Consider the following 15,467-nt stretch of genomic DNA (forward strand, 5'->3'; position numbering starts at 1 on the left):
ACATCGAGCAGTCCCGAAATTAGCCGAAGCATTGTCAGAGCGCGCGGTTAAAATTTGCCGTACGTGGTAGGTTTTGAAGGGATTTTAATTTGGCGATTTTGCCATTCTGATGTAATTAACCGCAATGGGCCAGAATATTTTGCTAACTACGGTTTGTATAGCATCAATAGGCGTACGTAAACTAAGTTTCTGTAATTAAATGAAACTTTTCATTAGTAACATGTGCTTTATGAAAAGTAAACGGCAAAATACGGCAACACATAAGTAACAGTAGTCTGCCTAACATGTTCTTGAAGAAGTTATTCCTACGTAAGCAACGTCTTCAAAATGAGGGGAAATTGGATCAGCTTAGGGCCATTTTCTCCAAATCGAGTTAAACCTGGTATAAATTAAACCCGTTTAACTTTAGTACCTAGTTTAAAGTTGCGTCCATTTTCTCCACCAATTTCTGACACTCGTTTAGTTTAAACGGGCGAGCTGTCGTTGGCGCTAACGTTGGCTGCACTGAAGGAATAGTCGAAGGCATGGTCGATTGGAATTGGCCAATCAGAGCCAAGTAATTCAATGACCGACATTTTTGTAATAATATCAGCTGTTTGTGGCGAATTAATGCTATCGTACGTAGTGAATAAAGAACAAATTCGGCGGGATATTAGCTTTACTGATAAATAAATTGTTTACATTTGTGCGAAGTGTTGTGTCATATAATTCTACCTATGGCTGTCTACAATTTATTGGAACGCACTTTTATTTCTTATTTTTCTCTGTCATGCTTTACCATAAACAAGTACCGTGGGCCTAATATGTGTCTTTTGATGTCTGTATTGTCTTACGGAACACACGGGAACGTTGAAATATTAAAATCCTGGTCTTTCAGCAATAGGCCTACGGTATTCCTTTCCTCAGAAAATCAACATTTATGTGAATTTCAAGTAAACAAATTCCAAGCATGCTCGGGATCTATCTCCTATCAAAATCCATCGCCCTCGGCCGGGATCAATCTCACAAACCTTGGATCCAGCAGACAGACCACTGAGGATGTATTATTTGGAGATGTATTACTTGATTCCATATTCGTTTATAACATAACCAAGTTTGCGATATGTCGTACTGTATGCATAATACTCTTCTCCCTATAGCATTAATATTTCTATTGCTGGTATGCTGGCAATAGATACGATGAAACATTCTTAACTATAATCTATTCTATTACAAGTTTACTAGCAAGCATGAAATACTTTATTGTTTTTCTGATCCTATAAATATATAATCTAGCGATTAGAAATTGTATACCACCGCCTCTCCTACCGTGCCGGTCAACATTCTGATGGTAAAAATATTTTCGACAAATTAGATTCGAACCGCCTTGTCACGGATTCGGGCGATGCTGACTTCACGCTTTAGCGACCACAGCCACAGGTACCGATGAAGAGCGGACGTATTACACGACTTATGTAGGAATATTTTTATGCTTCACATTACAGTATTCATACCACGAACAGTATTTTACAGTATATAATATAAGGGGACTGCAATTTAAGGTCTGTGGTCCCCGTTGTTAATGAAAAAAATGCCTGCTGCATCATATCTTAAAGCAACCAGAATCATTGCTTCTAGCGAAATAGCATTATTTCGTGCAGTTGACGTTTTAAATGAATCCTTCTTCGATACTAGACAATCCTTGCTGTTCGCTTATGAATTATAAATCCATCAAAGAACTCCGTTACATCCGATTTTCCAAGATTGTAAACTTTTGTTGGAACGCGGCTTCTTAACCTCTCTTGCACATCAAAATTATTTCCTATTTAACCAAAGACTTCAATAAATTCTCCCATTTTTCTAATGCTAATACTAGGTTTTAATTTTAGTACGTTTTTCGTTAAAGTGCTGCAGTACTGGTAGTCAAAACTAACCCTTCTATTAAGAAAATCACAGATACGTTAATAAAATGTCAAGAAAGTTGAATATAAACAGCAGTTTAAACCAACAATATAGAAGGTTTAACTCTGAGCCAGGTTTAAACTTGATACAAAGTTTAAACCAATATGGGGAAAATGAATGTTAGTTTAAACTCAGACTTAAACCAGATTAAAATAAACCTAGTTTAAACTCATTTGGGGAAAACGGCCCTTAAAGTAATTGCACCTCATATTCTCTGTCTTTCATTCTTCATTGTTTTGGTAACTTCTTCGAGCTGTAGTCGTGTCTCTGCAAAGCAAAGTCGCGTTTCTAATCAAGCAATGTCACTATTTTACATCTATGTAAACATCAAGTAACAATAACAATCTGAACACGTTATTTTCCACAACAGTGAACCCCCAGATGTTTCATCCACGCGCCGCCACTGTCCCTATATCATCATCATCATAATCATCATCATCATCATCATAGAACCCCTCCAACGTACCAGGTAGAGTGGAGTTGGACAAGTCTTTGCCATCATTGTCCAGAAATGTCTTCTCTCTCACTACGGACTCCCAATTCCCTCCTCTTCTCTCTACATGCTCTCTCAGCTGGTGTCTTCCTAGGCCTTCCAACTGGCCTTCTTCCTTCAATCCTTCTTTCTAGGCATGCATGTGATGTTCTTGTGCCAGGCATTCGCTTTACTTGTCCATACCATGGTAATCTCTTCTATCGAGTCTACTTCCAGTTCCAGTCATTGTGAGCCTGCATCTGGGAGATAGTAGGTTCGAATCCCACTATCGGCTGCCCTGAAAATGGTTTTCCGTGGTTTCTCATTTTCACACCAGACAAATGCTGGGGCTGTACCTTAATTAAGGCCACGGCCGCTTCCATCCAACTCCTAGGCCTTTCCCATCCCATCGTTGCCGTAAGACCTATCTGTGTCGGTGCGACGTAAAGCCCCTAGCAAAAAAAAAAATAAGGTCATTGTTCCTAACATGCTACTTGCTTGTTTTTTGGAGGATAATTCGTAGAAACTTCATTTGACTCAGAGAATAGAGCACTGGCTATCTAAACTCAGAGTGGCAGGTTTGATCCCAGCTCAAGCTATGATATTTGAAGTTGCTTGAGATGTATTACTTGCATGTAAAAGAACTCCTGCAGGACAAAATTTCCATCAACTTGGATATGTCTGAAAACTGGTCGGAGGACAAGTAGTTAGTGTCATATACTCGTAATAAAATCATTAACATAAAATATTAACTAGTTTGCTTGAATTCTCTAACTTTGATTATTTCCATTTTAGTGTTTTGTATATTTTATTTTCAGAGTAATAATACGTTTAAATAGATAAGAGAATTTCTCTTTCTTTTAGCTCACGATATTTCCACTGGAATGTTGGGTTATATATGATGCTGTTCATGGTGATTGTTGTCATTCCATTCTACATCGGATACTTCATTCTCAGCAATATTCGCTTTGGTAAGTTAATTGCACTTTCTGTTACCATCCATTATCTGTTACCCCTCAAGAAAGTACCTAGTTTACATATGTTGTTGCATGGTTAATAAGTTATAAACAAACGAGATTGACATATTATGACACTGTACCTGCAGTTTTACAGGAATTCTCAACCTCAGGGATATTCTTTCCAGTTTTAAAATTCACTTATGTTGACCAACATTTAAAATTTATTCATTCTAGTTAGATACTTGTGTTGTCACTGAACTCTCTTATTTGTTATGTGTAAGTAGATGATGAAATCCTTCCAGGTTGCAGAATAGCACGACCCCTTTCCTCAATTTGTAATTTCCATAAACTTGATAAATCAAGTCACCCATGTTTAATCTCTGAATATAAAATGAATGGCATACTTAAATTATTACAAGTAATATACTGTATATGACATGTTTAGGCTGTATTGTCAACTTTGAACAGTTTAAAGATATGGACCGATTACAGAAACAATGACTAGTTTTAAGCCTTAGACAACGTCTACCTAAACAACATCCAAGTTGCGCACATTCTTCCATTGCATAAACAGTATTCAGCTGGTGTTTAACTAGACATCGTTTAAAGTTTCAATATTGGTTTGAAAATGGAGATAGAAGTATCTTCCATGCAACTCTTTGCTTGTCGCTACCAATGAAATTCTTCGGTGCATGCGCCAGACGCTAGTCAGCTGTTGTCTTCCTACACATTACTCAAATGTGGCTAAGCATGAGCACGAGTTGCCCACAGATAAGAATATCGTTTTCAGTAGAAATTAAATCTCATAATATTATCGACACTAAAGCGGCATGCCACCTTATGAGGGAATGTAGCTTTGATTATAGTGTTGTTACAGTGAGTGTAAACTAAATAGCTTTGGCGAAGGGATGATGAAACGATAGTACTGTGTAACCAAATGAGTTGTATAGGCCATATAGATGTAGCTTTCATTCTGGAGATCATAGGTTCAAAACGCATCGTTGGCAGCCCTTAAGATTGTTTGTCGTAGTTTCCCTATTTTTACACCAGGCAAATACTAGGGCTGTTATTATGGCTATGGCTTTTCTTCCCTAGTCCTTGCCTTTTCTTCTCTCATAATTGCCGAAAACTTATCTGAATTAGCACAACGATTATTAAAAAAGACGACTTACTTTTTAGTTGTCACTATTATGTGTGCTTACTTAGTAGTAAATATAAAATAAGTGAATCCCTCCCAGTTGATGTATTGTATGTGACAGCCCACTGACGATCGGGACAAGTAATTGTGATATGTATGTACTATAATAATCGCTATTAAGTAGGTTCTGTAGCAGCTGAAGATGACCTATTTAGGGGTCGAAACCGGTACTGTTTTTATGTAAATAATATTGACACTATGTAAAATAAAGTATTGATTAGGTGGAGAACTCATCCTTCATACTTGTATATGTATGTAGTCGAAGTGACCTATAATTCCATGGAAATTATCCCATGTATAATAAAATATATCGGTTCCCAAGAATGTAGTCAAGTTGACAGTGGTGAAACAAGTCTCTTGAAAAGCAAAATTGTGTTTTGAGCTATACCTCCCCATTTATTTCAAATGAATTGCTGTGATATCGCAGCAGACAACCCACAGAGAGGTCGTTGGACTAACCTTTCTTCCCGGAATCGTCTCAACATGATAATACAAATTACAGTATTTATTTGATGGTACATAACTTCTGATTGTGATTCACTCCTCACATTTGAGGTTAAACCGTGTTCTTGGCAGTGTTTAAACATGGCTGTTTGAACATCGGGTTTAGGCAGTGTCTGAGTAATAAATAACATCTCTGCAATGCGGCAGCCGTACTTAGACATTGTTTAACCAGAGGCATTGTCTAAACAGCCTTTCTGCAATCGGCCCATTAACACTAAAAGTTCCACCTTTACCATAGTTACAAAAGTTTTTATTCGTAAAGCGAAGTTATAGGTATATGTTTCGTCCCTCTTGGGGACATAGTCAGCCTACTGAAGAATGAAAGTTAAATAGTAAAATTAGCATAACAAAAAAGGTGTTATATAGATGTCTACAGCAAATCAAATTTACATGGCCTTAGTGTGCCACTTTACAACAAAGTGGTGATGTGACATCCATTTGAAATCTCTTGGCGTTGTTCGAGTATAAAAGAATCTTACGTTGCAGACACACAGTTTAAGAGAGAAAAATCATGACTAGTAGTTCAGTCTTGGTTCTATGCTGCTATTCATAAAATGTGTTCCATTAAATGGGCTAATGGATTATAAACATCTTATCATTGAACAAGTACAGACTCTTATATTTGTTCACAAACAACCGGGCGAGTTGGCCGTGCACGTAGAGGCGCGCGGCTGTGAGCTTGCATCCGGGAGATAGTAGGTTCGAATCCCACTATCGGCAGTCCTGAAGATGGTTTTCCGTGGTTTCCCATTTTCACACCAGGCAAATGCTGGGGCTGTACCTTAATTAAGGCCACGGCCGCTTCCTTCCAACTCCTAGGCCTTTCCCATCCCATCGTCGCCATAAGACCTATCTGTGTCGGTGCGACGTAAAGCCCCTAGCAAAAAAAAAAAGAAAATGTTCACAAACAGGGTAACTCGACCCCCTCAAGCCTTGCCCCACTTGGCTATTATCTCCAGCCAATAATAGACAACAATCCATACACAGCACACGGCTTGTCTGCCAATACACATAATGCCAGCAAGGAATGTAAGTACTCAGATTGCCTTATATTCTTTTTACTTTTTGATCTGTTTTCGTTTACACAATTTTTCAATAACCTGTTTTCATTCTAGATTATTCCACGATTGAACCATATGACCCAAGCCCGGCTTTTCAACTTATAACGCCACCACATGAAAAGTTCTCCCTGTGTTAACAGTCTAATTTTACCACACAATGTTTATAATCCATTAAACCACTAATGAAACACATTTTATGATCAGCAGCATAAAACCTAGACTGAACTCCTAGTCTTGATTTTTTTCTCTTAACTTGAGTATGAATAAACATAAGATTCTGTACTTGTTCAATGATGAGATGTTTATAATCCATTAACCCATTAATGGAACACATTTTATGAATAGCGGCATAGAACCAGCCGACCCTGTGGTGTAGGGGTAGCGTGCCTGCCTCTTACCCAGAGGCCCTGGGTTCGATTCCCGGCCAGGTCAGGGATTTTTTCCTGCACGTGAGGGCTGGTTCGAGGTCCACTCAGCCTACATGATTAAAATTGAGGAACTACTTGACGGTGAGATAGTGGCGCCGGTCTAGAAAGCCAAGAATAACGGCCGAGAGGATCCGTCATGTTGACCACATGATACGTTGTAATCTATAGGCCTTCGGGCTGAGCAATGGTCGCTTGGTAGGCCATGGTCCTTCGGGGCTGTTGCTGGCTGTTGCACCATGGGGGGGTGCATAGAACCAAGTCTGAACTACTAGTCATGATTTTTCTCTTTTAACCCATGTGTCTGCAAACGTAAGATTATTTTATACTTGAATAACGATGAGGTGTTTCAGATGGATTTCACTTCACCACTTTGTTGTCAAGTGGCACACTAAGACCATGTAAATTTGATTTGCTGTAGACATGTGTTTAACACTCTTTTTTTTTTTAACGCTGATTTTACTATTTAACTTTTGTTCTTCGCCAGGCTGAGGATGTCCCCAAAAGGGACGAAACATGTACCTATGACTTTGCTTTAAGAATAAAAACTTTTGTTAGTAAAGGTGGATCTTTTAATGTTAAATTATTTTCAAGGAAAGGAAAACTTCAAACTTGCTACTTCAAACTGCACTGTAAACTACTACTAAACTGTTTTAACCTGTACTAATATCTGTGATTTCATGCATATTAAAAATATACATTCATCCAGGATGAAGCATGATGAGGATGCAGACTTTTTTTGTTCATGGAGGTACCGGTATGTAGATTTTACAAGAAAACAGTTTGATCACCATTGCACCCCAAAAAATGCAGAGGAGAGAACCCTGTACGGATTTCTGCATTGTAAATCACAGTGCAGTAATTTGAAATAACTTAACATGAAACATGCAAATGAATATTAACATTGTAAAGAATAACTTTAACTTTTTGTGTGCAGAATTTCGGTCCTTCAGTCTTTTTTCCTGCAGAAAGATTTCTTAGGACTTATTTTACTTATCAGAAACTTATAGAGGTCCTCAGCCACTTGTCCTCACCACTATAAATAAACATAACCTCTCCTTTAACTTTATCATGAAGATAAAACAAAACTAGCAGTTTCCCACTGGCTCCACCCGCAATGTACAAAGTATGGTGTTGTTCGTTACTATCCTCAGGGATGTATTTGCAAAGTTTCGAGTTAATGAAATAAAGCACATGATCTGCTGTGGTAATAGAATGTAATATTATGTCAACAAAACACTTGAAAATACATCGCACAAAGAAATTGAATTACAAGTTCCTTGGAACAACACTACGCGCCGAACTGTTAAAAAGTCCTTCAGAGAGCTTCGTCATGGAGACAAATGTACTCATAACTTTTCTCAGAATCTACCAATTTAAGTTGTTATTACCTCAAAGGAAAGTGCTTGATCCACTGAGTGTTTTTAGACCAAAACGAACTGCGTACTCAATTAGAACAAAAGATATGATTGCTTCAATGAGAAAAAATGTTGAAGAAATGAGACGTCAAATTGAATGCGAACTCATAACTTTCCTCAGAATCAATCAATTTGAATAGTTAAGAGCTAAAATGAAAGAACTTGATCCACTGAGTGTTCTTAGGCCAAAACGAACTCTGTACCTCAATTAGAACCAAAGATATGATTGCTTCAAAGAGACAAAAAATTGAAAAAATCAAATAATTTGAGGAATGTGAAAGTTAAGTGATTTATAGTACCTGATGACAAATCTGTTCATGAATACCTTTCAGTTAAAAAAAGAATGAAGGAAATCGACCAGATAGAAAGGCCAAACTGACTGGCTTCAGTTTTCATAAATTTTTTTAATTATAGACTTTGTAATTAAGCTTAGAAAACTAATTTTTTGAGAGCCCTTTGACTGGCTGTACTCTGCACTTTTCTTCACCAAATGTTCAATAAAATTAATTTCTTCAAAATCTTTAAACCTTTCTTCCATTTGAACTGTGATACTGTCCAGTAATTCAAAAGGCAGCCTTTCATAATCCAAGTTCTTTAAAAACATTTAAGAAAAGAAAAAAAGCTGGGTAAACAATTGATAGGGAATCTGCCACCTGGGTTTTTGTTGATTTCATCTGTGCATCACAATAGAGCCATAGGTGATGATGGAAAACCAGAGGTAAAAGAACTATATAACCCAACAAAAACTGGAGTAGACTCCCTTGACCAAAAATGTGCAGCGTACACTTGCCACCGAAGAACTCGATGATGGCCCCTGGCAATCTTCTTTGTAGTTATTGACATAGCAAGCACAAATACATATGTTCATTTTACATGTGCCAACATTGACCATCGTATGTCACAAAGAAAGTTCATAATACCTATAGGTAAGCACCTAGGGAATGACCAGCTGAAGCGAAGAAAGAATGTGAAAGAAACATGAAAGGGACAATAAAAAGAGTACTTGATGAAAACTCCATTGAAAACTCAAGTCCAAGAAATCTTGGTATGGAAGAACCCACTCCAAAGCAAAGGTGATGTCATTTTTGTTCAAGAATGAAAGACTGGAAAGTCAAAACCTCTTGCCAAGATTGTCTAAACGCAATCTGTAAGGAAAACTCCATATCACAAGTGGTGTGTGTGAACTGTTTTGAAAGGTACGTTACCCTAAATTCAGCAGCACCTCATATAATTCTCAAAAAAAATATGCTGTCAACATTTTTACTAAGCAGTGCTGGCCGAGGCGGTAAAGGCGTGCTTGGTTCGCCTGGAAGGACGTGGGTTCGAATCCCCATCAGGAAGTCGTAAAATTTAAGAAATGAGATTTCCACTTCCAGAGATGCATATGACCCTGAGGTTCACTCAGCCTACACCAAAAATGAGTACCAGATTAATTCCTGGGGGCAAAGGCGGCCAGGCGTAGACCTAACCACTCTACCCCATCAAGTGCTGAGGTTACGGATAGTGGAAGCCCTTACTTTCCACCCCTCCCAGGGCCTTCGTGGCCTGTACAGAGAAGACTTTGCTTTGCTTTGCTTTGCTTTGCAGTGTTGTTGTTGTTGGTTTTTTAATGGTGTTCTATATGGAAATTGTGCTGGTTTTAGTAATATAGTTACAAAGCTAATTTATATTGGCATCATTATTTTCATCATCATAAGTCGTGTAACTCATTGCTGAGCGTCGTGACCCCATTTAACTTCACACAATATTCTTGATTAAGTTGTGCCAACTTTGACGATGTTCAGCTTCTCTTAAAGTCTGCTGAAGAGTCAGACCGGTGGTATGCAGAACTTGATCAATCCACCTGCTCGATGTCCTTCCTCATGGTCTTCTGCCGACAACTTTGCCTTGCATGATACATTTCTCCAGATTTTCACTATCCCTTCTTACAATAAGTCCGAAGAATTGGACGATTCTCCTTATGCTGTGAGAAGAGAGATATTCAGGGATATTCAGTTCTTGAATAATAGATGCATTAGTTCCTCTTTCCGTTGAAGGTACACGGAGAATCCTTCTCAAACACCACATCTGAAAGGCGTCGATACGGTACTTACCTCTTGCCTTGAGGGTCCAGGTCTCGGAACCATAAAGGAAGACAGAGAACACGAGAATCAACTTGTCTAATCTTTGTACTGTTCGTTATTGCTCTGCTCTGCCATATTTTTGTGAGTACCATTTTTTTTTTTTTAAGATACAAATTGGCAATTGTGCTGTAATCAGTGTTTCATTTTGAAACTAAGTATTTTCTGTTCAGTTATATTATAATTTTGTATTATATTGTACCCTAAAGACACATGGTAAAATAAATCAAGTTGGGCGGGTACAGAAAAGGGCAACTTACCTATCGTTCCTGTCCTTTCTTCATCTGGCTAGGTTGTCGGCGAGCTCGTGTATGGTTCGGTGTCTAGATTAAGTATAACTAAATAGAATCTTGAGGATCTAACAGGACAGGAAACGTTGTTGTGTGAGTAAATGAGGAACAAGTTAAAATTAAACTAAGTTTAATGAAAGAAAGCATAAATGAAAAATGAAAAGACACACAGATAACACAAATACGTACAGTACATAATTACAGACTCAAGTCCTTGGCCAAGAAGTGGCAATGAAACAATTAAATTTTACGAAGTCCGCGTGGTAATTGCTTTAGTATTTAATTGAATTTGCGATAAGTTTGAACAGGTTTTTCGCGAAACGTCTTGGCACAACGTTTGAAACTTATGATGTTAGGAACAAAAATATATCGCAGATTTGTAAATTAAACCTAACATCAATGCCCTCACATACGGGATGTTATTACACATAAACATGAATGCAGGACCATTGGTTGCCCCCAAAATAACACAAAAGTTAAGTGTGAGCCCAAATCTCACTAGCAAGGATGGGACTTGGACCCACGACCCCTAGAGGCAGCATACGTGCTACTGCACATTTGAACAAAAAAACATGACAACTCGATAAGTAAGAACAATACAAAATGGCATACAATAAAACAACAAACTCTGCAGCACCTGAATAATTACAAGCCAAAGGAAACAAAACACTTCACTCATGCTGCTGTCTTCGTAAGGGATGGATCACTCCCTCTGCACTGTGTGCTAGGCTGTGGCAATGACCACTCATGGTGAGGGGTTGGGGAAGGTCGTCTACACTTCCAGCCATTCAAAAAGAAAAAAAGTCATCTGACATCTTAGCTCGGCCTGGTTCACAGACAGCTGGCAACTGTCTCGAGAAAATGGGACCTTTAAACATTTTGTTTCCCTCAAAGCGGGCATTCTTTCGGTTCTCTGGGCCTCTTTATAATATACATGTGTATCATTCCCTTCTGATTCACATCAAGGCATACGTGCCAGACCTCATATCAGGTCAATTTCATCCAATGGAAACTCTTCCGTATATCATATCTCTATCAAAATCCATGGAGTATCATCCATACGTTATATCTCTTTGTACCCGAATCCCTGGTTCATATCGAGTGCACAGTTGTAGGAAAGCCCCGCCGGCAAAATTGATAACCCTCACTGTTTCGACGTTAATGACACATGCTCCTCTGCTTCACCCCTCCGTGTGAAATTCATGCACACAGATAGACATGCAAAACCTGACTTTAAGTTGCCCAGTACATCATAATGAGTTCCCACTCAACACTATAAGGCAGCAGATCCTTGTGCTTTAAAGACCCTGACTTTACAGCTAACTACATTATCAAACACAAAGGAATAAAATAAAATATTTACATGACAACAAACCTAGATTGGACCTATCTCCCCCGTTACCCATAATAAAACAAAGCTAACCTAGCTCAGTAGCTGCAGTTACTTAAGTGCGACCAGTTTCCGGTATTCGAGAGATAGTAGGTTCGAACCCCACTGTCGGCAGCCCTGAAAGTGGTTTTCCATGGTTTCCCATTTTCACACCAGGCAAATGCTGGGGCTGTACCTTAATTAAGGCCATGGCTGCTTCCTTCTCACTCCTAGCCCTTCCCTGTCCCATCGTCGCCATAAGACCTAACTGTGTCGGTGTGACGTAAAGCAACTAGCAGACTGAAGAAAACAAAGCTAAAGCGCTGGCTGCACATGCATTAGTCCTGATATTAACACTAGTTTGCCAAAAGGGCTTAAATAAAGACTTAATTAAATTGAAAGAAAAATATCTTCAAAAATTTCTGTCCCTAACTCATGCCAAAGCACCTGTTCAACTTATCTTAATGCTGTAGACCTCATGGCACCTCTATGGTGGACTTGGTAGTTGAATCTAGGCCATCGTCATCCTGAGTTGACAGTCGTGGTCTCAGCTCCTGGAATGGCCTCATCGCGATGCTGTCTTGAAAATGAGTGTTGGAAGGTCTCGTACTATTGGCAGCTCTTGTCGTAGTTTCCACGGTGCTAACTGCAATCACACACCTAGTCAGTCGTCTGCGATGCACTCCAGACTCTCCTACTCCTTCTTATTTACGTTAAGGCAGAAATTTGTGGCGTATCAAGCCAAATATACTTATTAAATGCCTAATGCTCAAATGCACGCGAACTCATGTTATAAATCTGACTTTTACGTTTAGGCAAAGATTGTGGCCTAGCTAGCTGAAATGATGTAGATGTTGATTCCCAAAGGGAACCTAAAATATTTGTCCTGAATGAGTAAATTTATAATACCAATATAATGGTCCGTTATTGGACATTATAAATTTTCCAGCTAACTCATTCTTGGTTGCCTGCGTTTCGCCCTCGTGTGCTAAGTTAGGCTCATCAGTTGGGACTTAGCACACCACCCAAGACGCAAGGCTAGTGCATACCGTGGAGGCCATTGCATAGGCTCTTTGAAGCCACCAGCAGTGCCAATGCACTATGAGAGCTATGTCTCATTTCCAAAAATAGTTGCCTGCCTGGCCATCAAATGATGTAGATGTTGATTCCCATAGGGAACCTAAAATATTTGTCCTGAATGAGTAAATTTATAATACCAATATAATGGTCCGTTATTGGACATTATAAATTTTCCAGCTAACTCATTTTTGGTTGCCTGCGTTTCGCCCTCGTGTGCTAAGTTAGGCTCGTCAGTTGGGACTTAGCACACCACCCAAGACGCAAGGCCAGTGCATACCGTGGAGGACCGAGGGGGGGATGTTTTCATTCCCCTCCCCGAAGGGGAGGGGCGGGCCACCTAGAAGGTAACGCCTTCTCTCTGGCCAGGAGATTTGGCGGGTTTGGAGGATTGATTGGGTTTGTGGGCGGAGGGGATAGGTTTGATTCTGTGAAGGAGTTGGGAGTGGGTTTCGACCTCTTGGCTAAGTATTTATTGATTTTTTTTTTCAGTATGTACAGAATATTTACATATTACAATTTTGGTGTTCTACAAATTGTTTTTTAACATTGTCAGTCTTGTTCTGATGTTTTTCGTTCTTGCTGTTTTAGTAAAGATTTACAGTTATTATTTGGAAATATATGGAAATATATCCCTTGCCCCCGGTTTTATTATTTTGAGTTTATTGGGGGGCTATTAGGATATTTACAATAGACGGTTACTTATTTTACATTATTTACAGTTTAGATTCTTTGATATTTACATGGATATTTACAGGTTTTTAGCTTAATTACATTTTACAGTGTTTTGCCATTGTTTCCTAGTTGTTCACCATGCTATTTACAAATGTTGGTTTTAAATTAAATTTTACAATAATTTCTTCTTGCCTTGTTGTTAGTACATGTATTGTATACTTCTGCTATGTAGAGGGGAGGGGGGTTCCGACGAGGGCTCGTGGGGCTTTTATTGGGGGGGTTTAGGTGGTTTGAGGGGTTACAGGGGTTTGGATGGCGGTAAATCTGTGGAGGGTAGGGTGTCACAGCTTACTTTTCTTGTGTGTTGCCGCCATCGGGTGGGGGTGTGGGAGCGATAGTGGGGTGGGAGTGTTAGCCTAGGGTTGGTATAGTGGGAAGATTTTTGTTCGGAATGGGAGGTGGGATTCGAGTTTACTCGGGTGGTTTGTGGGTGCTTCTTATACTAATGTTTCAAGCCGGGTGAAGTGGAAATGGGTATTCAGTCCGGAGTGGGTGGGTTGGAAGTGGGCGTTGAGGGTTTGATTGGCTGCTGCCTGGAGTTGGGCTAGGACCAGTGGTCTGTGGTATGGGTGGATGTTCATGAGGGATAGAGTTACAAAACAAATTATGTCCTCGAGGGATGGGGGAGGGAAGAGGGATTGGTTTTGTGGGGTGGGGGGATCTATGGTTCGGAATGGGGCTACTAATTCTGGGCGGTTTTCGGGTGGTTGAGGGCGGGCTTTACATTTAAGGGAGTATGTGGGGTGGGGTTCTCCGCAGGTGTTACATTTCGGGGGGAGCTGGGTGTTGGGGCATCGGGAGGTGGAGTGCTGTTGTGAGCAGTGGCTGCACACTGGTTTTACGGAGTTGCAGTGTGCTGTGTCGTGCTTATTGTATGACAGGCACCGCTCACATCGGATGGGTTGGGGCGCTGGTGCTCGGGAGGGTTCCACCTGATGGTGGTGTCTAAAAATAGATACTCCATTGGTCAGTACGCGGTCAACGTCCTGGGAGGTTGGGAGCAAGATTCTTACCATGTAGGTAGGCCCCGTGTTGTTTTTTAACCTGAATGCTTTTTGGACGAGGATACCTTCCTCATTTAGTTCTTGGACTATCACATCGTCCGGGATGTCGGCGTCCACCCCACGGATTACGCAGCTAAGTAAGCTGTGACGGGGTGGTGTGGGTGGGTTTTTTATTGTGGGTGGGGATAGGGGTTTCAGGGGTTCGGATGAGCCGAATTGGGCTGCACCCACTGAGCCCGTGAGCCGTCGTGCGGCATCCTCCCCTATGAGCTTAAGGATGACCCCGTTGTTCGTTGGGCGAATATCGGCGATTTCTTCACGTTGAAAATTGAAGTGAAGAAGTTTTGCGAAGACTTTTTGTGGGTTTTTAAATTCTGGGGCTGGTTCCTTGATAAGAAAGGCGTGGGTTCCAGTGGGGGGCTTTTGGAGGGTCCGGGAGTTGGAGATGGGTCGCCTTGCACCAGAGAGGGGGGAGGAGGATTCTTGATTGGTAAAGGTATTGGGTGGGGGAGGGGGGGTTGTTCCTGATGATTTCCAGTTCTGTCGCTTGTATTTTGGTTCTGGGTTCACTGTTGTCTGAGGGGCTGGTGAGGTGTCGCTTGGATACTGGGTGGGAGGACTCACGGGTAGGAGCTGGGTTTATAGGTAGTTGGTGGTATCTGGTACATGAACTGGTTGGGCACATTACAGAGTTATGTGCTTGACTGTAGAAAAGCTGGTCCATGCCGCCTTGGGAGATGGTCGTGGTCATGGTGGTAGTAACTGCCGTGCTTGAATCCATCTTGTCCAACTCAGTTTTTAAGATAGTAATTCAGTCACAGAGCACTGTTCACTGACGTTAATTAATTCACTGAGCACTGTAGGGCACTAGCACTAAGCAGAATTATCAGTACT

The 15,467-nt window shown here is 40.3% G+C and overlaps 1 protein-coding gene across 2 annotated transcripts in view; it reads left to right on the top strand.

Moving 5' to 3' along the window:
* Positions 1 to 15,467, top strand: part of GPHR (golgi pH regulator) — a 112,421-nt gene that overhangs the window by 21,423 nt on the left and 75,531 nt on the right. For both annotated transcript variants that reach the window (XM_067151764.2, XM_067151765.2), the window contains exon 3: positions 3,278 to 3,384. In XM_067151764.2, coding sequence (XP_067007865.2) covers positions 3,278 to 3,384 — 107 coding nt within the window. The remainder of the gene's footprint in view (positions 1 to 3,277; positions 3,385 to 15,467) is intronic.

Source organism: Anabrus simplex, chromosome 7, assembly GCF_040414725.1.
Source record: "Anabrus simplex isolate iqAnaSimp1 chromosome 7, ASM4041472v1, whole genome shotgun sequence".
Classification (NCBI taxonomy): domain Eukaryota; kingdom Metazoa; phylum Arthropoda; class Insecta; order Orthoptera; family Tettigoniidae; genus Anabrus; species Anabrus simplex.